The sequence below is a fragment of the Staurois parvus genome, unplaced genomic scaffold (assembly GCF_062004578.1).
Source record: "Staurois parvus isolate SC_StPar_1 unplaced genomic scaffold, SC_StPar_1.0 ptg000084l, whole genome shotgun sequence".
Lineage (NCBI taxonomy): Eukaryota > Metazoa > Chordata > Amphibia > Anura > Ranidae > Staurois > Staurois parvus.
The window spans coordinates 422,762-447,855 of record NW_028317880.1 but is presented as its reverse complement, the minus strand read 5'-3'; the positions used below and the strand labels follow the sequence as shown (position 1 = coordinate 447,855).

Below are 25,094 nucleotides of genomic sequence, written 5' to 3'. Positions count from 1 at the left end.
CAAATCTGTAAGTGCAGTATCTAAATCCCAGTTGGACTCTAGTATAAAACTATGATGGTAAAGCAGCCCACATTAATAGCAAAACGTTTGTTCCCTACCATCAAACTGAGTTCTGAATGTAAGACACAGCTCTCTCAGGCTGTGGTCCAACAAGCCCGTGTGAATCAAAGCTACTTTCCCACATTCAGCTCCCACTCAGTAGGGGACTGTAGCTCTGACTTAAGTCTAGTACACACGATCAGAAACTCATATGAAAAATACTGCTTTTGAAGCGATCATACGATAATCTGATACGATAATCAGCTTTCGTACAAAATTTTTTGAAGGGACAACACTTTTCTTGTAAGATACCAGATCATACAATTTTCCTTTAATCAGTCCTGTGAGGAGCGAAGGGCACGGGTAGGGTGGTATTTGGGTACCAGGTCTGTTAGGTAGTTTGGGGTGGCGTTGTGAATGGCTTTGTAGGTCAGAGTTAGCAGTTTTAATTTGATGTGCTGGGCAATCGGGAGCCAGTGAAGGGATTGGCAGAGGGGGGTGGTGGATGTGGAGCTGTTGGTGAGGTGGATGAGTCTCGCCGCTGAGTTCAGGATAGACTGGAGTAGGGATAGCGTTTGTTTGGGTAGGCCAGTGAGAAGTGACTTGCAGTAGTCCAGGCGTGAGATGATGAGGGAGTGTACGAGTTGTTTAGTAGTGTCTGGGGTGAGGAATGTACTTATCTTTGAGATGTTGCGGAGGAGGAGGCTGCATGACTTTGATAGTAATTGGACATGAGGTTGGAAGGAAAGGTTTGAGTCCAGGGTGACACCCAGGACTTTGGCGTGTGGGGTGGGAATGATGGTGGCGTTGCTAGTAGTGATGGAGAGGATGGGGGGGCACGGGCTGGGGGAAAACCAGGAGCTCGGTTTTGGACAGGTTTAACTTGAGGAAATGGAGCAACATCCAATATGATATGTCGTTCAGGAGGTGGGCGATGCGGGCGGAGAGTGAGGGGGTGAGGTGGGGGGTGGAGAGGTAAATTTGTGTGTCGTCGGCATAGAGGTGATAATTGAAGCCGTGGGAGTGTATTAGTTTGCCAAGGGAGGAGGTGTAGATGGAGAAGAGCAGGGGTCCGAGGACAGAGCCTTGGGGGACTCCAACAGAGAGGGGGAAAGAGGGGGAGGTGGCAGTGTTATAGGTGACGCTGAAGGAGCGTTGGGACAGGTAGGAGAAGAACCAGGAGAGAGCAGCTTCCCTGATGCCAAGGGAGTGCAGTTTAGTAAGGAGGAGGGGTGGTCGACTGTGTCAAAGGCCGTGGAGAGGTCAAGGAGCAGGAGGACTGAGTAGTGGCCATTAGCTTTGGCAGTTAGCAGGTCGTTAGTGATTTTAAGTAGAGTGGTTTCGGTGGAGTGTAGGGGACAGAAGCCATAGTGGATCAAGGAGGTTGTTATCAGTGAGGTGGGCGCTTAGGCGATTGTAGGCCAAGCACTCAAGGAGCATGGAAGTGAATGGTAGCAGGGAGATGGGTCTAAGGCTGTTTAGGTCAGTGGGGTCAAGGGAGGGTTTTTGTGGTCTAAAACATCCTTAAGATATTAGTGTGATCTCTGCCAGTATCTGTATTTTTAAAATTGCTTTCTTTGATTCTGCCAAATGCATAACTTTTTCATGGTGGATGTTCTCACTGCTTCGAATCTGCACTCCCAATGACCACCATCAGATAACTGCCTGTGTCATAAACTATAGGTGTACATGCCCAGTATACTGGAGCACCATGTCACCACAATGTACCCCTTGTATCACCGCCCATAAACAGTTGATCCAGAGGAAGGCAAAAAAAACAGCAAAGCATGATCCAATTTGCTCCTGCAGGGGAAAAAATTCCTTCCTGATCCCCCAAAAGGCAATCTGATATTCCCTGGATCAACTTTACCTATTAAAGTTAGTATTCAGTTATATTCTCTGTCATTCTAATGTGACTTTCATGCAACTTTGGAGGGTTTACATTGAAGTCTATGGCCCTCAAGTCACATGAAAGTCGGACCAAAGTAGTTCAGGAACTACTTTCATGTCGCTGCAACTTGAAGTTGCACAGATATAAACTGTACTCATTGGGAAACGTGGGGTGTTGGACCCCAAAGTCGCACGACAATTTGCAAAAGTGTGAAAGGGGTCTTAGGGTGACTGAAAGACAGGGTACAGGATGATGTCTGCTCATAGAAGGGCAAAGGAAGATGGCGGCAGGAGAAAGAATAGAATGCAGTATAGGCTAGTGGTAGCTGAGGGTTTATTATATTTTGTCTGTGATTTTATTCTATAATAAATGGGAAAAAAAAGCACAGTCCAGGATTCCCAGTGTACTTATAGAAATAAAATATTCTTTGCAGTACAATAAAGGACAGAAGCTTGCGATTATTTTTTTTCTTTTTTTTGAGGTGTTGCTTAGAGTCACAAAAAATGTATGTTTTATTAATATATATTTTCTCAATATTTGTTGTAAAAGGCAATCCTGATACCAGGAAACATTTATATGAAAACACATGTATAGTCAATTTGCACGATAATATGACATATACAGTATATTGCAATTAGTGAAAATGACTTCCACCCATAACTTTTCTAACACTACAAGTAACAAAGAATTTAACAAAAATCTAGGTGGAAATACCTTGATTTTATCTTTTTTTTTTTTTTTTAAATATATTCTTGTTTTTTAGTGAAAATTTGATCAAAAGGATAGCTGACAAAATGGCTGACGGTGGCTGGAGGGAACTTGGCTATGTTTATATCTGCATTGATGACTGTTGGTCACTCAAGAGTAGGGGTTCCAACGGGCGACTCCAACCTGATCCAGAAAGGTTTCCCAGTGGCATGAAAGCACTCGCTGACTATGTAAGTATGTTATATGCTGTTATACAGAGTTATGTGGAGAGTACAGTAACACCACCTACCTTTGGAAAAAGTGGTATCGAGATCCCTCACTTTTCCACTTCAGTATCTAGCTTGCTCAGTGCATCCACATGAGCGCTAACAAACTCATTGACTATTCATACACAGCCCAATTTTTAGCTTTCAGTGTTCTCACATTTTGAATGACAATTACTCAGTCATGCTAAATTGTTTTGAAATTACATTTTTATGTTTTTTTTCACACTAATAGAGCTTTCTTTTGGTGGTATTTAGTTACCACTGGGTTTTTTATTTATTTTTTGTGATATAAGCGAAAAAAAGTGCAAATTTTGAGAGAGTATATTTTCAACTTTCTGTTATAAAAAAATATCCAATAAAATCAGATTTCAACATAAATTTAGGCAAGAATATATTCTACTACATATCTTTGATAAAAAAAACATCCCAATAGGTGTATATTAATTTGTGTGAAAGTTATACTGTCTACAAGCTATGCTACATATGATACCACTACCACACCAGGATTTACAGTGCTAGAGGTGGTGCCTGCTCCTCCTCAGATCTCTTGAACCTCTTTGTTTGGACTCTCTCCTCAGAATCTGTTGCTGACCCACTGCTTTAAACGGGCTCATACTCAGAAGTCTGACAGGGAGAGTTCCCACTTTTCTTTTCCCTCATACTCATCTGGAAAGCCTCCTCACTGCTGTATAATTTTTTAGTCGTATTGATGCTGCACTGCTAATATTGCTGATGTTGATCACTGGTACTGTGTGACAGATGTGGAGATGATCACTAGTACATTGTAACAATGTTGATCACTGATATGATGTAACAGATGTGAATTTGACATGGTACACTGTGACAGATGTTGATCACTGATATGCTGTGACAGATGTGGATTTGACACTGGTACACAAACAGATGTTGATGATCACTGCTACACTGTGGCAGATGTGGATTTGAAACTGGTACACTGTGAAAGATGTGGATGATCACTGGTACACTGACAGATGTGGAAATGGCACTGGTACACTGTGACAGATGTGGATGATCACTGGTACATTGTGACAGATGTGTGTACATTGGGGACACTTGCTGGGTCATTTTGTATGTGTAAAGCAGTAATAATGCTGTAAATTCGCTGTGTGAGGAGAAACAGAACTGATAGGCTGCAATGTTTACATTACATGATGGCTGTGATTGGACACAGCCATCATGATCAGAAGGGCCAATCACAGAGCCCTTCTTCTGAGTCATGATGCACTGTGACACGGGCACACCGAGAGCGCGGAGCTGCACATTCACGTTTTTAGGGAAGTACGGGTACGTCTAGTCAGAGTGGAAAAGCTACCACCTGGCCGTTTAAGTACAGTGGCCAGGTGGGAAGTGGTAAAAAGCTTCAGATGTATAAATGTAACCTTTAATTGCCATTTTAACCTGTGTGTGTCACCTTGTCTGTACCAAGGCCACACATTCCAGGGTATGTAAATTTTTGACCAGGGCCATGTGGGTGATTTCTGTTATCATTATGATTTAAAATGGAGCCAAACAACATATGTGATAATAAACGGCTTCATATAATCACTATCCTTAAACTAAAGACAGTTTTTTTTGGCATGATCAGTCACATTTTCATTTCAATGCCAAACGTTCACGATTTCTGCCAGGGTATGCAAACTTTTGAGCATAACTGTTCAACACTTTAAACCTAAACTCTGGGGAAATTAAAAAACTTCTCTTGCAGTGGGGCTGCCTTTGGGTTAAATGCTCATTTTTGCCATGAAAAAGAAACTTCAGTTACTTTTTTTCCCTTGCTGTCCTGGCAGCCAATGCTCTCCGCTCCTCTGGCACGTCAGGTTGAGGGTGGGCCCTCAGCGTCCTCACTTACAGTGCAGGACTGCTGGTCCTGTATTGTACACCGATGACATCAGAGTATGACCAACAGACAGAGCACCAAATACATGGTCTCCTGGAGAGGAGGTACCTAGGGGAGCAAGAATTAAAGTGTTTAAAAGTGATTTTTAATGTTACCATAGGCAAACAAGCATTTAAACCTTGCAGTGCAGAAAGAACCACCACTACAAGGGTAGTTTTTAAATTTACACAGAGTTCAGTTTTTTTATTTTTTGCTCTTCATTGCAGTGTGTGAGCAATACATTAGAATGACTGGTTAATTCATAATGGAATGCTAACTTATTTTTTATTGTTGATTTTCAGGTACATGCCAGAGGCTTAAAGCTTGGAATTTATGCTGACTTGGGTAATTTTACTTGTGGTGGCTATCCAGGAACCACTCTTGACAGTATACAAGTTGATGCTGAGACATTTGCATCATGGGAAGTTGACATGTTAAAATTTGATGGCTGCTACTCAAATTCTTCAGAAAAAGCATTAGGTCTGTATGCATTTTTATTTACAACACAATAATATACAGTACAGAAGTCATTTTTGTGCATGTTTGAAGTATTTCTGAAGTGACCTATATCTAACTGAACTGCTTCTGGTGCTACAAAACAGGTACCTCTGGTTACCTGCACATAAAGTTTTCTCTTCAGTTGCCCCGATGCTCTGGATCCGGTCATTCCTTTCATACAAAAGTATAATGGGCCCAAACCTTGGTCAGTACCTCCTAAGCTACCATATTAAATCATCACTATGATGGGCAATCAAGGTGGGAAAGGGGTAAGGCTTTAAACCAGGAAATTGGGTTAATCTTCGCATACCAGAGTGACCCATGATTTATAAATCTGGACCACTGAAGGGGAAATATGACCAGATGTGCAAGAACTTGTTATGGGTGATAGGTACTGGTCATATCTAGATGTTTGCCGTTTGCTCAGTCTTCAGTCCAGGAGTTCCACAAACACCCAGGAGAAGATGTATGCATTAAAGGTAGACAGGCAGAGGAATGCTGCATTGTCAGGTGGTGGTAAATAGTGGTTAATAGCTCCCAGTAAAATTCCCAGTAAGTATTCCACAAGATTTTCTAGTTGGATGACCACAGACAGAGCTCCTGTACTCAGCAAACAGGCAGGAACAGGTAGACCTAACCAGGAACAACAGGAGAAGAAGTACAGCCAATACAGGTCAGATAACCAGATCAAACCAGAATACACAAGACAGATGGGCTTAGCCCAAATGCAAGAACAGACAATATGGCTAACTCATATGCACTGGCTGGTGAGCAAGAAGCCCTGAAATAGCCAGTAACACAGAATGTATAAGAAACACACAAAGAGAGACTGACTGAACTTTCCTAACCTGGGAAGTACATCAGACTTGAAATGTTAGAAGGGCACACATACCAAATTTGTGGCATACCTGGAGGTGCATGTTGTGTACTGCTGGCAGTGGTTCTGGTATGTATAAATTAGGTATGCTATAATACATAGGATGCATTTTTTTTGTTCTGTTCCAGGATATCCAAAAATGAGTTATGCACTAAATGCAACCGGGAGGCCCATTTTATATTCCTGCAGTTGGCCTGCATATGAAGGGGGTCTTCCTCCTCAGGTAAGTGTTAGTTGGTAAGTGGCAATTTTATGGTAAATCTAAGGAGGCAGGCTACATCATTTTGGATCAGTTTTGGACCATGCCAAAGACGTTATGCTTAGAAGGTGCATGACACCCTTTGCTTAAACTTTTAAATGGCTAGCAAGTGATGAGACAAGCCAGAGTTCTCTGAAAACTGCACAGTCAGTATTGGTGCACATAACCGTTAAAGAGGGAGGATTCTGCTTTAGCACATTTTTCCTCTGGTCCTTTTCCATTACTTATTTGATTCAGAGCTACAGTATAGTTTCAATTTGCATAGTGGTTTGAGATTATTCTAAATCTGTGTTTTGTTTTTTTTTGTTTTTTTTTTTGTTTTTTAATTTACTCATTGGGAGTTGTATTGTGATATTTTCTGGATTTGAAAGATATACTCACAGGAGCAGCTTTTGATTTTGTCTTGAAATTTTGTGTCATTAGGGTGTAATGTATTTCATTTACTCGTAATTGTTACTTTTTGAGATATGTGTGTTGCTGCTGCTTTATTTGCTTTGTGTTGATATATCATTCAGCCATCCTGAATTCTATTTTGATTTACATTTTTTTTTGTTTTGTTTCTTTTTATTGTCTTGTATGTTTTGTTAAAACTTTAATAAAATACCTGATTAAAAGAGTGAGAATTTTATTGATATTAAAAAGGACAGAAAGGAAATCTAGATGACTTTCTATATTCCTGCATATTGACCAGCAGCAAAAACATGTTATTTAACTATTATGATTCTGGAGTTCAAGCATGTATTTAGATTTAAAAAGAAATGTTAATTTATCTGACATTCTGTCAACACAGGTGAATTACACTTTGCTAGGCAGCATTTGTAATTTGTGGAGAAACTTTGATGATATTCAGGATTCCTGGGAGAGTGTGCTGACTATCATAGAGTGGTTTGCCGTCCATCAGGATGATCTACAGTCAGTTGCTGGCCCAGGAAGGTGGAATGATCCAGACATGGTGCGTTGAATGCAATTTGCTTTTAATTGTGATCATATTGGAATGTATCTTTCTAAAAGTTGTTTATGCCCCTTTATATGTTTTCTTCTCTGCACTTTCTAATATAAATGCTGAAGGATACTTTTTTTTTCTAGGACTTTTGAAAGCAAGATAAATCAGACACGCACAAATGTTCCTGATAACCACAATCACTGTACATCATCTAAGGCTTTAGAGTGATTTTGGTGGATGTCAACAATGTACATGGGAATCTAAATTACACTGTTTACATGTACACTAATGTTGTACAGGCAATTTGTACGCTTTCTGGCAGCATCCAGGGAGGATCAGGGGATCAGGGACCATGAGGTCAGATAAGATTCAATGCATTCTACTTTCCCCCCACTGCATGAGTGCTGTGCTGTGGATTCTACACTATACATCTCCACTATGTATGCTTTGATGTACATAACATATTCTTCACTCTGAACACTGTGCTGCTCATTTTGTAAGCTAGTGCAGGGGCCAACACTGCTGCCATGCCTAGGGACCCATTTGGCCTTAATCTGGCTCTGGTTCTGGCTTTTACTAATGTGTATGTAAGCAAGTTAAAATTAACTAGTTAGGTGCTGTCCCAGATGGGAGGGCTAGGGTTAACTTAGTTCTCAGGTTTCTCTTTGTGGTGGGATTTTTGGGTCTGACCCTCTGCTCCTATGGATATAAAAGTGGACAGTTGTCTGGGGCCAGAGAGTTCTACAGTGAGAGAGTACAGACACTGAAGAGTAAGAGATGGGAAACCCACCAAGTTGGGGTTCTCCCAGCTGCTGAAGAATGCCACTGATGGACCTTTTAGCACATGGGCTCTACCTTTGCAGGTATGCCAGGACAGCACAGCCTAAGTAGAATTAGGGAACAGGGATATAGGAAAAGACTGCTTTCATCTGTTGGACTCAGTAATGTTTTGCACTTTGATTCAGTAAATTGTTGAACTTTGCCTTCTGCCTGGTCTGAAGTTATTCAAAGTAGTACACTGCAAGTAACCGACACACTTCTACAGCATTGGGGTATGAAGAGTCAGCTCTTAGGGATTCATCCTAGTGCAGTGTTACATGTGGTTGCCATGGGCAACGAAAGTCTACAGCCAACCAAGCAGCCTGTCGGTAGTGTGTACCTGTTAGACCGAACAGCTTCTAACAGCAAGGGAGATGTTGTTGGCACTGCTTCCACTGCAGTCTGTCTCCCATAGCAACAGGAGTGGACTTGCACCGCAGAGATCCCAATCCTGTACTGAGGTATGAAGGCTCGAGAGTGAAGTCAAATGCATGTGTGAAGCACGGGCAAACTGCACGGCGGGGCCAACTCCACTACTGGGGAAGGGTAGTGGAAAACGCTAGACAGGTGGTTGTGGACAAGCATCAGTATGTCCCTCCTAATTGTGAGTCAATGGGACCCAGATGTTTATTGGAGGACAGTTATTGTGTAAATGTACACTGAGGGTCAGCAACCAGTAGATCGCGGCCAGGTGACTGGTAGATCGCGGTCTGAGATTGCTAACCTGCCATCCTAGATTGTAAGCTCCAAAGAGCAGGGCCCTCGAACCCCTCATGAATTGTATTGTTACTGTATTGTCTCATGTACTGTCCCCCACTATAATGATCAACCTTTTTAGCGCTATATAAATACTGTATAATAATAATAATTAGAATGCAATGCAGAGGGACTGTAAAGTTGTATCTGTAGTAGAGAGCAAGAGCTCCGTAAGCCGATACCTCCTGTGTAGTGCTGGCTCCTGTCCCACACGGCGTGATACCAACTGCAGAGTGGTGCCAGCAGCAGGAAAGAACAGATCTTCAGGTCAATGTGAAGTAATACACTGGGCATAATAGTATAAGGCTGCTTTTACACTGATGCACTGTGGTTTACCCACACCACAGGTGCAGTGCACTGCATCCACAGTGCAGGTAAATTGCAGCACATCAGTGTGAAAGCAGAAGGGCTCAGAACAGTAAGGGTTCATTTACATTTGCATTTTTGGGGGTGGTAAAACCCCATAGTTAAGACTCCTTTTGCACCACCTCCGCCCCCACTTCACCCCCTTTAGCTGCAGTGGCCAGAGATGTACACGTTGCAGCCGCAGCAGGAGTTCTATGCCCTGAGATGGTTGGTGGGTGTATCGCCTGCCAAACATGTCCCATTCAAGTCCACTCTGCAAGTGCCCTGCAACCTTATGCAGTACAGCAAACAAAGGGTTAAAGCAGGCAGCATTATGTTGCTTTCTCACCACCTTCTTTAGCCCCTTGGACCCCGCAGAAGCATGCAGTTGCGGGGTGCTTGCAATTGGCAGGTAGTAGCTGGGTGTTTAATTCTTGCTGCGGAATGTGTACACCTTTGGTTTCTGCCTCAGCAGCTAAAGGGGGTAAGGATTATGGGTGGTAAAACCACAACTCAAGCGCAGGGTTTTATACCCCCCCCCAACTGTATGTGTGAACAAGCCCTAAAGGTGCTGCTGCTGAATGCAACGAAGGGCTCATTCACAAGTGCAGCAGGCACTGCTGCTCCTCTGAAAAGTGATCCAAGTGTATTTGACAGGTGGTGAGGAGGCGATTTAAACCCATGATTGCCATGCAATGCATACGATTGCAACATGGTAGTATGACAATTAAAGGTTTAAATGAGGTGTGAGGAGGCAACACTGTGCCTGGTGATCTTTTACGTCTCCCATGTTGTTCAGGTAGATCTCCACCTATTTAAGTTTGCCTACCTCTGATGTATACAGTGTACATCCATCCCTGAAAGTAGAGGCCCACCTTAAGGTCAAGTATTCCCCCACAGCGATCTCAGCCTTGTCCCAGGACATTGATGAAATGGTACAAAAGTAATAGTACCCCATGTGTAGTATAGTAATCCTGTTATGGGTGCCTAGCATAGCCTAGAAGAACCCACCTCCAGGTAGGCCTCCTATATGACCCATTCTTGGCACCCAGCGAGGAGGGAAACATGGAGGAGGTACCACCTGCCTACTCTACATGGCACGAATAAGTAATTTGTGGAAGTGTCAAAATAACTGGATCCATCAGAAATATAGAAAATAGGCAAATATCTTCTTGGCAAAAAAAAAAAAGCCTGCCCCTTAATTATATAATAATAAACATGCAATAACAATTAATATGTTTGTATTGTTTTGTAGCTTATAACTGGAGACTTTGGATTGAGTTATGAACAATCTAAATCACAACTGGCCATTTGGGCAATCCTGGCAGCTCCAATGATTATGTCCAATGACCTGAGCACCATCTCACAAGAAGCCAAGGAGCTTTTACAGAACCGTCTTTTGATATACATTGACCAAGACTCCCTAGGAAAACAAGGAAGAAGAGTGGCAAAGGTACAGTATACGTGAAAGGTTTAAGTACACATAAGACCACTAAATCAAACCTTGGAATAATATATCTTTGCACATTGGACCTTTTTTTTTTTTTTTTTTTTTTTTCTGCCTTTAAATGCTCCTGCATGTGCCCATGTACACATAAGCTTTTAGAGAATTTTACAGGCAGAAAAAAACCCAACTGCCAGCGCATCCAGCAGCAGCGGTGTATTGGCAGAAAAAACACTTGCCACTAAATGCTAGGCACGTTTAGCGCTTGAGCATTAATTCATTTCAGTGGCCAACGTAAATTATTATTCTGTCCAGTGAAATGAAATAATGCCCAAACACTTGATGTAGTTAAATGTGACAAGTGCTTTGTTCTACCAAAATGCTGCTGACAGAAGGAAAGACATCTGCAAGAGATAGAAACATGTCCAGTGTGCATAAGGCTTTATAGTTGGATGATTCTTGGCTATAACTTAGGACATACATAGATGTCTGAATGATCGTTTTTAAACAACAAAACTCGACACAGCATATGTATCCATGCACAGTGGGTGTATGCGTGCACTCCCCAGAGTTGGGACATTGTTTTATTCCTGCTGTATGCGCATAGTACAGTAGCCAGCAGGCCCGGACTGGGGAAAAAAAATAGGCCCAGGCATTTTAGACTTAGAAGTAAATTTTTCCAGGAACTTGCGGGGGGGGGGGGGGGGGGCTGTGGTTGGTGACAGGATATTCACGGAGTTGGTTCTCCACGCTGTATTGTAAAGGGGCACTGTGATATAACAGGGACTGCACTGTAAAGGGGCACTGCATTGATTAGTGCAGTCCCCCTTTATATCACAGTGCCCCTTTACATTACAGTGCCCCTAGCACTCACAGCACCCCTTGTATCCATTTTCTCTCTAATCAGAGTGCCCCCTTTTACTCTGCTTTCCCCTGCACAGTCCTACCTTCGGCAGGGCACAGGCAGGATTCAGCCCATGTGTTCTCTCCATGGTCTCCCTCCCTGATGACAATATCCTATCAGCAAAGCAAGGGGGTGGGAGGAGCTGCAGATCTGGATCATATTTACAGTATATTTTGACTAAAGAGCAGCAAAGAGACATCCCCATATATTCAGAAAAGAGATGGCCCAATCCAGCAAAGAGATATCCCCATATATTCAGCAAAGTGACATCCCAATCCAGCAAAGATATATCCCCATCCAGCAGAGAGGCGGCCCCAGTATAGCAGAGAGGCGGCCCCAGTATAGCAGAGAGGCGGCCCCAGTATAGCAGAGAGGCGGCCCCAGTATAGCAGAGAGGCGGCCCCAGTATAGCAGAGAGGCGGCCCCAGTATAGCAGAGAGGCGGCCCCAGTATAGCAGAGAGGCGGCCCCAGTATAGCAGAGAGGCGGCCCCAGTATAGCAGAGAGGCGGCCCCAGTATAGCAGAGAGGCGGCCCCAGTATAGCAGAAAGACCTCTCAATCCAGCAAAGAGAGCCCCATATAGCAGAGAGATGTACTAATCCAGCAAAGAGAGCCCCATATAGCAGAGAGATGTACTAATCCAGCAAAGAGAGCCCCATATAGCAGAGAGATGTACTAATCCAGCAAAGAGAGCCCCATATAGCAGAGAGATGTACTAATCCAGCAAAGAGAGCCCCATATAGCAGAGAGATGTACTAATCCAGCAAAGAGAGCCCCATATAGCAGAGAGATGTACTAATCCAGCAAAGACGGCTCCATATAGCAAAGAGCCCCATTCAGCAAATAGACCTCTCTATATAGCAGAGATGGCCTAATCCAGCAGAGACAGCTCCATATAGCAAATAGCTCCATATAGCAAAAAGACAGTCCAATATAGCAGAGAGACAGCTCAATCCACCACCAACCCCACATGCACAGCTGCAGAACAGGACTGTTTGTCTGTAACACACACTGGATCAGTGCACTCCCCTTCCTCCACTGTGCAGCTGTCACTGTGTGCGGGTGGTGTTAGGAGGAAGGCCACCATTGAAGCTGCAGGTGCTTCCTGTGTATCACTTACTGGAGCCTTCTCTCCCACACCTCCTAGCTTGCTGTCACCGGCCCTGCTATAGGAATGGCCACATAGTAGGAGGTGAGTGGCAGCCGCGGTCTGTGTTAGCCCTGTTCAGACCGCGGTCGCTGCTACCGCCTACTGTGCAGCCTGGTCCTAAACAGGCCTGTCTTAGAACATGCGGCCCCGGCCCACCGGGAAAATGCCCGGTGTTCCCTATGGCCAGTCCGGGCCTGGTAGCCAGTCATAATCTACTGAGCTTTCAGAATTTCCTGTCCCTTATCCAAAGATTTGGGCCACTTTTATACTTTTCTAAATTTCTCTGTGCAACCAATATTTTGCATTAATTCACTGCAAGATATGAGAATAAACTGTTGGTGAACCTCCCATATTGGTCTCCATGCACCCTTGGAGTCCGTAACAAAGCTCAGTAGTAAAAGGGAATGTAAGCAACTATGGCATCTTATTTGTTACGGTTATGCAAACTCAAAAACTGGGAGACTGTAAGGTCAGGCAGGTGACAAGAAAGCAAATGTTTAGACTTAAAGCGGTATGAAACCCAAAAAACAAAAATGTACTTTATTGCCGCTTACCAATCCCTAAATGTGGCGGCTTGCATTTAGTTTTCTTTTTTAGGCTTTTTTTGGACAGCAGAATTGTTATCCTGGAGAGAGGTGATATTTAATGCACTATTTATTTATTTCAGGTACTTATATAGCGCCGTCAGTTTACGCAGCGCTTTATATATATATATATATATATACAGTCATGGCCGAAATTGTTGGCACCCTTGATATTTTTCCTGAAAATCAAGTATTTCACACAAAAAAGGTATTGCATTAACACATGTTTTGCTATACACATGTTTATTCCCTTTGTATGTATTGGAACAAATATAAAACAGAGGCAGAAAAGCAAATATGACATAATGTCACACAAAACCCCAAAAATGGGCTGGACAAAAGTATTGGCACCCTTAACTTAATATTTGGTTGCACACCCTTTGGAAAACATAACTGAAATCAGTCGCTTCCTATAACCATCAATAAGCTTCTGACACCTCTCACCCGGAATTTTGGACCACTCTTCCTTTGCAAACAGCTCCAGGTCTCTCTTATTGGAAGGACACCTTTTCCCAACAGCAATTTTAAGATCTCTCCACAGGTGTTCAATGGGATTTAGATCTGGGCTCATTGCTGGCCACTTCAGAACTCTCCAGCGCTTCTTTGCCATCCATTTCTGAGTGCTTTTTGACGTATGTTTGGGGTCATTGTCCTGCTGGAAGACCCAGGATCTTGGACGCAAACCCAGCTTTCTGACACTGGGCCCTACAGTGCGACCCAAAATCCTTTGGTAATCCTCAGATTTCATGATGCCTTGCACACAGTCAAGGCACCCAGTGCCAGAGGCAGCAAAACAACCCCAAAACATCATTGAACCTCCACCATATTTTACCGTAGGTACTGTGTTTTGTTCTTTGTAGGCCTCATTCCGTTTTCGGTAAACAGTAGAATGATGTGCTTTACCGAAAAGCTCTATCTTGGTCTCATCTGTCCACAAGACGTTTTCCCAGAAGGCTTTTGGCTTACTCAAGTACATTTTGGCAAACTGTAGTCTTGCTTTTTTATGTCTCTGTGTCAGCAGTGGGGTCCTCCTGGGTCTCCTGCCATAGCGTTTCATTTCATTTAAATGTCGACGGATAGTTCGCGCTGACACTGATGCTCCCTGAGCCTGCAGGACAGCTTGAATGTCTTTGGAACATGTTTGGGGCTGCTTATCCACCATCCGGACTATTCTGCGTTGCAATCTTTCATCAATTTTCCTCATCCGTCCACGACCAGGGAGATTAGCTACAGTGCCATGGGTTGCAAACTTCTTGATAATGTTGCGCACTGTGGACAAAGGCAAATCTAGTTCTCTGGAGATGGACTTGTAACCTTGAGATTGTTGATATTTTGCCACAATTTTGGTTCTCAGGTCCTCAGACAGTTCTCGTCTCCTCTTTCTGTTGTCCATGCTTAGTGTGGCACAGACAGACACACAATGCAAAGGTTAAGTGAACGTCTCTCCTTTTTATCTGCTTTCAGGTGTGATTTCTATATTGCCCACACCTGTTACTTGCCCCAGGTGAGTTTACAGGAGCATCACATGCTTGTAACATTCTTATTTATCCGCAGTTGTGAAAGGGTGCCAATACTTTTGTCCAGCCCATTTTTGGAGGTTTGTGTGACATTATGTCGAATTTGCTTTCTTTCCTCCCTTTTTTTGTTTTGTCCCAATACACACAAAGGGAATAAACATGTGTATAGCAAAACATGTGTTAATGCAATACGTTTCGTGAGAAATACATGATTTCCTGGAGAAATATCAAGGGTGCCAACAATTTCGGCCATGACTGTATATATATATATATATATATATATATATATAATTACATTCACATCAGTCCCTAACCCTCAAGAGGGTCCCTAACCTATATTCATACATACACATACTAGGGCCAATTTAGACAGGCGCTAATTCACCTACCAGCATGTCTTTGGAGTGTGGAAGGAAACTGGAGTACCCGGAGGAAACCCACGCATGCACAGGGAGAACATGCAAACTCCAGGCAGGAGGTGCCGTGGCTTGGATTCGAACCAACAACCCTAGTACTGCCAGGCGGAAGTGCTAACCAGTTAGTAGAGTTAGATGAATGGGGAAAGAACAAAAAGAGGGCGCACAGGCCTAGTGCATTACCATAAAAAATGTTTAATAAAAAATAAAGTAGGTGTTGTACTCACAAACGACAATGTAGTCAAGGCACATCATAAAAGAACAGCTGGATCAACACCGCGCTGAGTAACAGTCCGCAATAGGGAGTTTAGACATCCAAAAGGCTGACGCGTTTCGAGGATCCGCCTCTTCCTCAGAGCTCTGAGGAAGAGGCAGGTCCTCGAAACGCGTCAGCCTTTTGGATGTCTAAACTCCCTATTGCGGACTGTTACTCAGCGCGGTGTTGATCCAGCTGTTCTTTTATGATGTGCCTTGACTATATTGTCATTTGTGAGTACAACACCTACTTTATTTTTTATTAAACATTTTTTATGGTAATGCACTAGGCCTGTGCGCCCTCTTTTTGTTCTTTCCCCATTCAGTATATTTGGATTCCCCCGGTCCATTTGAGGGCAGCAAGGTGTGCATGTTCCAGGACATTCTTAATGTGGTTGTAGCATCGAGTCCATCCCCAAGCGCAGGAGCATTTGTGTTTGCTAGTAGAGTTAGATGAACCTGACTAGCAAGTCAAAGCTGAAAACCAGCGAACACTTTTTAAATAGTTACAGCAAGAGTGGTTTTTGTTTTTTTTTATCTATTGAGATAAAGGTTTTACATAATTGAATAAAATCTGACCATTATAAACACCTCTGGCAGTGTTAGTGTTTCTACCCCAAAACAATGTAATATATTGCAGCTTGTCGATTCCTAAAGAGTAACTCCACTTTTACTAACATTTATAGGTAAAGTTGATCCAGGGAATATCTGATTGCCTCTTGGGGGATCAGGAAGGAACTTTGTTCCCCTGCAGGAGCAAATTGGATTGTGCTTTGTTGGGTTTTTTGCCTTCCTCTGGATCAATTGTGGGTGTAGGATTATAACTTTTTTTTTTTAAATGGTTAAACTGGATGGACTTTTGTCTTTTTTAAGCCAGACTAACTATGTAACTTTTATTGAGAAAAAACATTCCTCTTTGGGTCAGTGTACATTGCAAGGATTTTAACAAACGTTGAAGATTCTTAACCACTTGCCCTCCAGAGGATTTACCCCCCTTCCTGACCAGGCCATTTTTTGCGATACGGCACTGCGTTATTTTAACTGACAATTGCGTGATCATTTAACGCTGCACCCAAATGAAATTTGTGTCCATTTTTCCCCACAAATAGAGCTTTCTTTTGGTAGTATTTGATCACCTGTGCGGTTTTTATTTTTTGTGCTATAAAAAAAAAAACGATAATTTTGAAAAAAATTTTTTTACTTTTTGCTATTAAACGTGTGCAGTAAAAAAATTTTAAAAATCTAATTTCATCATAAATTTAGGCCAAAATGTATTCTGCTACGTCTTTGCTAAAAAAAAATCCCAATATGTGTAAATTAATTGGTTTATCTGAAAGTTATAGTGTTTACAAATGGCGGTATATATACTGGAATTTTTGTGTTACTGAATTTGCGCACCCGTGCCGCCCTGTAGTAGTATTTCTGCTATAAGGCCGCAAAGAAGCAGTTAATATTAGTATAAACTGTGTGTAAGGGAGGGCCAGGATGCAGTCATAAACACGGTGACACTCTCGTGGCCACTCCTTAACCGCTTAATTGGTCAGATGGTCTCTGACAATACCTCCCTTGATACCAAAGAAAAAAAGACTGCTCCAAAAGTTGACAGCTCTTGTTTTAATAACAACCAAGAAACACCTAACAGTACTTGAGAGAGTCACTGTACCATTTGTGCTTGAATAGGATGGTTGCTAAAACCAAGGACTTTGCAAGTATTCTTCATTTTCAACTACTTTTTGTTTCTCTGTTGCTTTCTTGTAAAACCATTATTTTTCTGTAAATATTCTATTTGCATAATGTTGACCTTTTTCATTATTAACCACTTGCCTACCGGGCACTTATACCCCCTTCTTTACCAGGCCAATTTTCAGCTTTCAGCGCTGCCGCACTTTGACAATTGCGCGGTCATGCGACATTGTACCCATATGAAATTTTGATCATTTTTTTCTCACAAATAGAGCTTTCTTTTGGTGGTATTTAATCGCCACTGGGCGCTTTACTTTTTGCTCGAAAAATAAAAAGTGTAAAAAATTTGAAAAAAAAAGTTTCTTTGTTTCTATTATAAAATTTTTCAAACAGGTATTTTTTCTCCTTCACTGATGTGCGTTGATGAGGCAGCACTGATGGGCACTGATAGGCAGCACTGATGGGCACTGATAGGCAGCAGTAAAGGGCACTGATAGGCAGCACTAATGAGGTGTCACGGATAGGCGGCACTAATATGCAGCACTGATAGGCGGCACTGATAGGTGACACTGATGATGGGTACTGATAGACGGCACTGACTGGCATCACTGCTGGGCACTGACTGGCACAACCCCTGGGCACTGACTGGTGGCACTGACTGGCAGCACTGCTGGGCTGCACTGGTGGGTGGCACTGGTGGGCAGCACTGGTGGGTGGGCACAGGTGGGTGGCGCTGCTGGGCACAGGTGGGTGGCGCTGCTGGGCACAGGTGGGTGGCACTGCAGAGTGGCACAGGTGGGTGCACTGCTGGGCACAGGTGGGGGCACTGCTGGGCACAGGTGGGCGGAGCTAGTGGGCGCACTGCTGGGCACAGGTGGGCGGAACTTGCGGGTGGCACTGCTGGTCACCGATCATCAGGGCACTGATCATCAGTGCCCTGATGATCGGTGCCGATCCCCGCTCTGACAACTGCCGGTTCTCGGCAGTACTTTCCTCACGATCTGACAGCGTGAGGAAAGTGCAGCCGAGAACTGGCACTTGCATTTCCCTCTGATCAGCGTGTCATTGGACACCGCTGATCATGTGGTAAAAGGCCGCTGTGATTGGCATTTTACCACATCACGTGATCAGCTGTGTCCGAAGGACACAGCGATCATGGAGATCGCCGGGTGGAGGAGCAGAGAGCGCGTTCTGGGAGGACGTCATATGACGTCCACTCAGAACTGGCCAGCCGCAGTGCAGCCGTCATTCGGCTATCTGCGGTCGGCAGCTAGTTAAACCATATTTGGAAGTGTTGACATTTTCTTTAAAGCTTTTAATGCAAACTAAAAAAATCTCTGTTTCTTGAAGAGTGCTACTGTAGTATAAATCTCTGAACATACCTGTCTGTGGTGACAATATGTGTTGCAGACGTTTATTCTAAAATCATAGGATTGTGAGTCTCCTCCTTCTCGGTAAAAAGGTGGTGGGAGTTAAAGGGTTAGTTGCTTAATTAATTTAACCCAGTGAAAATTGCTCTCAGGCTGCTGGCACCTAGATTGTGGTCCCGCAAGCTGGGAAATCTTTGTGCAGGGTGCAGCTGAGAGTGGCATTGTTAGGTAAGGTAGTGCGATGTGAGATTGGCTGGTCCTTTGTCACAAGTTGGTGAGAAGGGCAGGGGTTGGGCCCAGCGTTTGTCACACATGCCTTTTACTCAACACCTTGGACTGTCTACTTTCCAAAAAGGGGTCATTTGGGGGGTATTTGTACTGTCCTGGCATTTTAGGGTCTCAAGAAATGAGACAGGCCGTCAGTACTGATCAGTTGTCTAATATATATGCTGTAGTTTGTAGACTTTATAACTTTCACACAGACTAAATATTGTACACTGATTGGCTTATTTTTACCAAGGAAATGTACCAGAATACATTTTGGCCTAAATTCATGAAGAAAGAATATGTACAGTATTTGAAAAATGTTAGTACAGAAACAAAAATGTGTTTTTCAAAATGTTTTTTTTTCTATACTAAAAAAAAAACCAAATCAAAAAAAAACAGTGGTGATTAAATACGACAAGAGAGCTCGATCTGTCTCAAAAAATTATAACAATGTAATCTGGGTACAGTGTTGCATGACTGAATATATGGCATTAAAAGTGTGACCGCACTGAAAGTTGAAAATTGGCCTGGTTAAACTTGCTTTAACAGACCAACCTGTCCAGCAAAGGTGACAGTTAGTGTTGAGTCAAACTATTTATTACTGACAGGCGTGTTTACTGTGATCAGCTTGTATTTATTTATGTAACAGCTTTATCCCAAAAGGGAAAAATGTTTCTATAACTGCTTAAGTGTTAGTTGGAGTTAGACTTTAATTCATTAGTCAAGTCTGTCTACTGTAAATCTGCTAGTGCAGATACTACCCTGACCTTGTGTTGACAATGCTGCTGCCCAAGGGACTATGTTGCTCTTCCTTTGATAGAGTGGAGCACTGAGCATACTCACCCTAAGGGCCAATTCACACTACTTGCATTTCAGTTGCTTTTTTTCTGCACAGAAAGTAGGTTATATGGTTGTCAATGTCATAGTTCACATCAGTGCTTGCAATTCCAGTGCTTTCCGGTTGCAGGAAAAAAAAGAAAAGGCTGCATTTTTTTCTGCACAGAACTGTACTGGAATGCTGTAAACGCATTGGAACTGTACTGGAATGCACCAAAATGCATAACTGTACTGGAACGCACATGTTTCTATTTAAATTGAAAAAAAAGGGAGGGGAAAAAACGCACCGGAACGCATCAAAAACACGCATGTGGAAACGCATCCGGACTGCGTTTCTATAGTGTGAACTGGCCCTGAGACAGGAAACGCGTTACTATTTTCATGCTTTTTATTCCACCATGGGATTGGAAAGCTGCAGTATATAAAATGTTTATTCTTTGATTTAGATACACTTTAAATGGATTGTCTCAATCCACTAACTGCCAATTTTGAAGGACAGCTTTGTCTGTTAAAGAAAGTTAAAAAAGCAAGACTCACTGGCCAGATCACCAGGTGAAAACTAAAGAAAAAAAGTCATAAAAAATATAAGTGAATATAGCTGTTACACCTAAGAATTGCTAAGCTGCAATTTATAAAATTTTTGCTTTAGGGGTTACAACTGATAAGGCAAACTACAGCTCCTGGTCTGAAAAGTCAGATTCCAGCCTGTAATATATGAAGAAAAGTATAAAATTATTTAATAATTATATATTATATTAAATACAAAATATTTACATTTTTGTACACGCCAGTCAAGATTAGTCCCTTATTATGACCTTCTTTATATGATTCACTGTTTAAATATTATTTATGTTCCTGCAGGTGAGTTCTCTGGAAGTGTGGATGAGAGAGCTGGTAGATGAACAGTACGCCGTGGCTGTCCTGAATAAAGGAACAGATGGATTTCCAAAACGTTTCTCTATGAGCCTCGCCAACCTGAATATTACACAGTGTACGCTCGGCTATAAACTCTATGATGTGTTTGAAAAAGAATACTTGGGAAATGTTAAACCTGAAACACATATTGAAATGAATATTAATCCAACAGGGGTAGTCATGTTATTTGTTCGTCCAGCTTCTGTGATGCTTCATCCTGTATAATGTAAGCAAGGCAATGCCATATTAAACTAAAGGGAGTTGTTTTGATGCTATAGAAAATTTTGATTAACAGTGGGGTTAATATATGAATGACAAACAGAGCGGCCACTATGCAGGGCAATGCAACTTTTTTTTCACACTTGAAATTAGTAGTGTTTGGAATTAAAAGGGATCTGAAAACTACATGCTTATTTTAGTTTGAAAAGAAATAAATAAGAATTGAGAAATAAATAATGTAAGAATTGCAATCCACATCAATATGCAGCACCGCAAAGCAAAACCATATGCTAAAAAGTTCACTTCTGAGCTTAGGCCAAAGAAGAAATATACACTTGTACAGTTTCACACAAGTAAAGCAATCCAGAATGTTACCATCCTTTTCTGTTCCCTAATCTCTTATATGTGAATCTTGATAGAGAAAGCACAATTATGAAGGTAACTCAAGGTAGTTTGAATAATAATAATTAGTCATAATAATTAAAGTCTGCATTCAGGAATAGCAAAAGAACAATATTCAGAAAGAGAGGTTTAACACTATTTAACGAGGGCTACTTGCAGCTCAGCGTTTTTGCACAAATGGCAAACTTGATTAGTGAACTTGTATTTAAAGTGTTTATATAGTCAATGTTTTCATTATTTTGGATAGTATAGGGAAGAATTCGAATCCCTGTCAGGTCCTTCCTGGGAAAATTCAAGCTTTAATATTTGTCCATGTGAGTTTTTGGCACAAAAAATTAGGAGAAATCCAAACATTTGCATTGACACCAGAACAAGAGGTGAGGGCAAATCTCCCAGTGGCAACACTTGTCCAGTGACCTCTGTCTAAGGTGGAATTTCTCCTCGCAATGTAGAGATTTCCATACACTTCTTGTTGCATTTCTGGGACACAAAATAAATGAAAATCTTAGTGACAAAGACTGCAAAAATTAAATTGACGCGTTCTTTCCTAATCTAACCAAAAGAAACATGGAGGCTGCCATTGTAGGCCTCTTCTAAAAAAGTTGTCTAGATGTCTTTTTGTGATCCTTTAGCTTCAATACTTTGAACCACTGACCAAGAACTTTCCTGATCCACATACCTCTTTTGGGGCAGTGACTTAAGCCGGCCATAGATAATGTGTTTTTTTTTTTTTCCCTGGTGTTGGCCATTCTCTGCTGAACTGGCTGAGGTTTTAACCATCTATGGATTGCTTTAGGCAGTATTGTAACCAGCTGGTCAGAGTAATGGGCAGACAACTACATTTTCAAAATGAGGTCTACAATCACAGCCCCCCTTTTCTTGTCTGACAGGTTTACATTAATTCATTATTGTCTGTTGATTAGATACGCCCCACAACCACTGTGTACCAAGTTGGGCAATGCACCCTGTGTAAATCTTTTTTATTTTTTCTGGGTAATTTTGTGTTTTGGGGAGCAAATAAAAGTAGCCAATCATAGATTATCAAAATTCAATCAATTCTTTTACTGATAAAGGGACTATAATCTGAAACAAACTTTTGGTTCATTGTATACATTTGCATTGTCTATTTAGAACTAGCTAAATGTTAAAGAACACTCCAAATATGAAATGCATGTAGAACCTGGAGCCCCACATCTTCTGTATATTTTTTGGCTGAATGTGGTTCTTATAGTTGTGGCAAGGGAAACAGGATCCTGATAATGTTCTGTGACGTTTATGAAGGGCGCAGTGTTTTATGTAATGGCTGATATACCTATGTATATGTGTGTGTGTATATTTGCATATATTTATACATATGTACATGGAAAGACCATAAAAAACTCCCCAGAACTTAGCCATGTAAGCCTGCAAAAGAAACTTAATTTAATCACTAGTTGCTATTTCAGTAAATACAAAGATCACAGTGGGCACAAGTTTGCAAATATTTTCATATATACAAACTGTAAAATATTTTCAAATCATTCAAGAAATTGCATGATTTAAATGTAAATTAGCTGCTGTTTTTTTCAGTGTAAATAAAATGTCAAATTTAACAAGTACTGGTTGATTGTTTCATAATTTCTATGATTTCTTGATTATGTCTTGGAAGATAGAACTTTTGTGGTAAGGGCTTGGTCTCTATTAAAACCAGATGGCCACTGATGCAGCCTTGTCCTGTGCCACCATCTTTGCTGCTCTTTCTGGTTCAGGAAGCCTGGACTCCTCAATGATTCATGTCTGGCCTGTCCCCTCAAGCTGCTCTAAAAAGAAAGGGAAGTTTGTATACCAGGAGGCTTCAGCACAGAGATGTCATTCTGGCCTAGACAAGAATGGCAGTTAGGAGGCAGGCAGATTAAAAATAAATAAATAAAAGGTAAAGAAACATATTAAAAAAAGGCTGTTCTAAACACTTACCCTCCAGACCAGTGGTTCTCAACCTTCCTAATGCCGCGAACCTTTAATACAGTTCCTCATATTGTGGTGACCCCCAACCATAAAATTATTTTCGTTGCTGCTTCATAACTGTAATTTTGCTACTATTATGAATCGTAATGTAAATATCTTACCTCCAATACTGCTGCTTTTAACACAGTAGCTGCTTTAAACAGAGTAGCTGCTTTCAACACAGCAGCTGCTTTCTACACAGTAGCTGCTCTTTTACATGTGTGACTGATCCACATAAGTACATTATGGCACCAACCCTGTCACATACGCCTGTACAGGTACTCATATGTGGGCGTATCTGCATGTGGGCAGAACCCGCTGTGTTACTTTAACTGACAATTGTGCTGTCATGGAATGCTGCACCCAAATGAAATTTATTTCCTTTTTTTCCCCACAAATAGTGCTTTCTATTCATTCTTTTCCATGGGAAGAGTAAAGGAGACCGGGATTCTCCCAGGTCAGTCATGGCCTGGATTGTCCAGGCCATCCAAATGTCCTACAGAGCAAAAGGCTTGGTGCCTCCGGAGGCAGTGACCGCACACTCAACCAGAAGTGTGGCTACGTCCTGGGCGGCTTCCCGGCATGTCGCCCCTGAGATGATCTGCAGAGCAGCCTCATGGTCCCCAATCAACACTTTTATGGCTCATTACTGTGTAGAGCCTGCTTCCTTATCCTCTGTTTATTTTGGTTTGAAAGTCCTGTCGGTTGATGGGGCAAATTAAAGTCTTTGAGTAACTGCCCACCTGTGTGTGTATGACTAGTTATATCCCATATGTATGCTGCCATGGAGTCTGTCAGGAAAACGGAAAATTTCCTATCAAATACTTACCATAATTTTCCTTTCCTGATGGACTCCATGGCAGCAGGAGTACCCTCCCAATGCCATGAGTAGACTAGTTATGGAACATGGCCTCTGGCGAGGAGCAAAGATGTATGGGAGTGGGGTCCTATAGGAGAGGAGTGGTCGGGACTAACCCATACGTATGCTGCCATGGAGTCTATCAGGAAAGGAAAATTACGGTAAGTATTTGATAGGAAATTTTCTGTTTTAATCATTTGTTTGAGTCCAGGATGGGAGAGAAAGTATGGGTGGCGATAAGTGAAAAGGATGTGTGTATGTCTGGTATTTAGTGCTGTATGTGAAAAAGACACTATCACTACTACACAATAGACAGAGCACTTGGCATCAGCAAAGATTTTTTTCAATCATCCAAATTAAAATTTAGTTAAAATGAGAACAGAAAGTTGCTGACGGTGATGAAAGCTAAGCACTGCAGTACCAATGAATATTTGCCAGTAGATGGCATGCCTGCACCTTATGACACTGTGCCTTGGACTCTAACCGTATGTACTGAAGCTTCCTCCAGTTGTCTCCCAGTAGTTTTGTAGACAAGTCCTATGTATAAACTACCTTTACCTCTCTACCAGCTGGTTGCCTTAGCATTAAGCCTGTTACCCTGTTATATTTTTTGCTGCTCTGGCCTTTTAATTGCTTGTGTGATCCTTTAGGCCTTGTTCACATATAGGCGTTTTGAATCGCAGGCGGGATTGCCACGATTCTGCCAACAATTTCAAAACAGGCTGTTAAAATGTCAAATTGCATATCAATGGCAACTAAAAATGTGGGGCGATTCTGCTGCAACTGTCACACGACAAATCACGCTGCAATCGTGAAAACCAAATAACGAAACATGAGTTGCCCTAAAGAAGTTCCGGAACTTCTTTTGGTCGACACTCGCTGCGCAGTTTGGTTTGCAGTACAATTTGTCACACAACAAAACAGCAGAATCGATCCAGATTTTTACGTGGCTTTGAAATGAATGACACCTGAACACGCTGATGTGCAATTT

General features: G+C 42.1%; 1 protein-coding gene across 2 annotated transcripts in view; it reads left to right on the top strand.

Moving 5' to 3' along the window:
• NAGA (alpha-N-acetylgalactosaminidase) overlaps window positions 1–22,859 on the top strand; it is a 36,081-nt gene extending 13,222 nt beyond the window's left edge. For both annotated transcript variants that reach the window (XM_089669931.1, XM_089669932.1), the window contains exons 3-8: window positions 2,694–2,868; window positions 5,104–5,281; window positions 6,305–6,399; window positions 7,226–7,387; window positions 10,554–10,751; window positions 20,587–22,859. In XM_089669931.1, the coding sequence (XP_089526057.1) occupies window positions 2,694–2,868; window positions 5,104–5,281; window positions 6,305–6,399; window positions 7,226–7,387; window positions 10,554–10,751; window positions 20,587–20,865 (1,087 nt within the window). In that variant the 3' untranslated portion in view covers window positions 20,866–22,859. The remainder of the gene's footprint in view (window positions 1–2,693; window positions 2,869–5,103; window positions 5,282–6,304; window positions 6,400–7,225; window positions 7,388–10,553; window positions 10,752–20,586) is intronic.
• The last annotated feature ends 2,235 nt before the right edge of the window (window positions 22,860–25,094 follow it).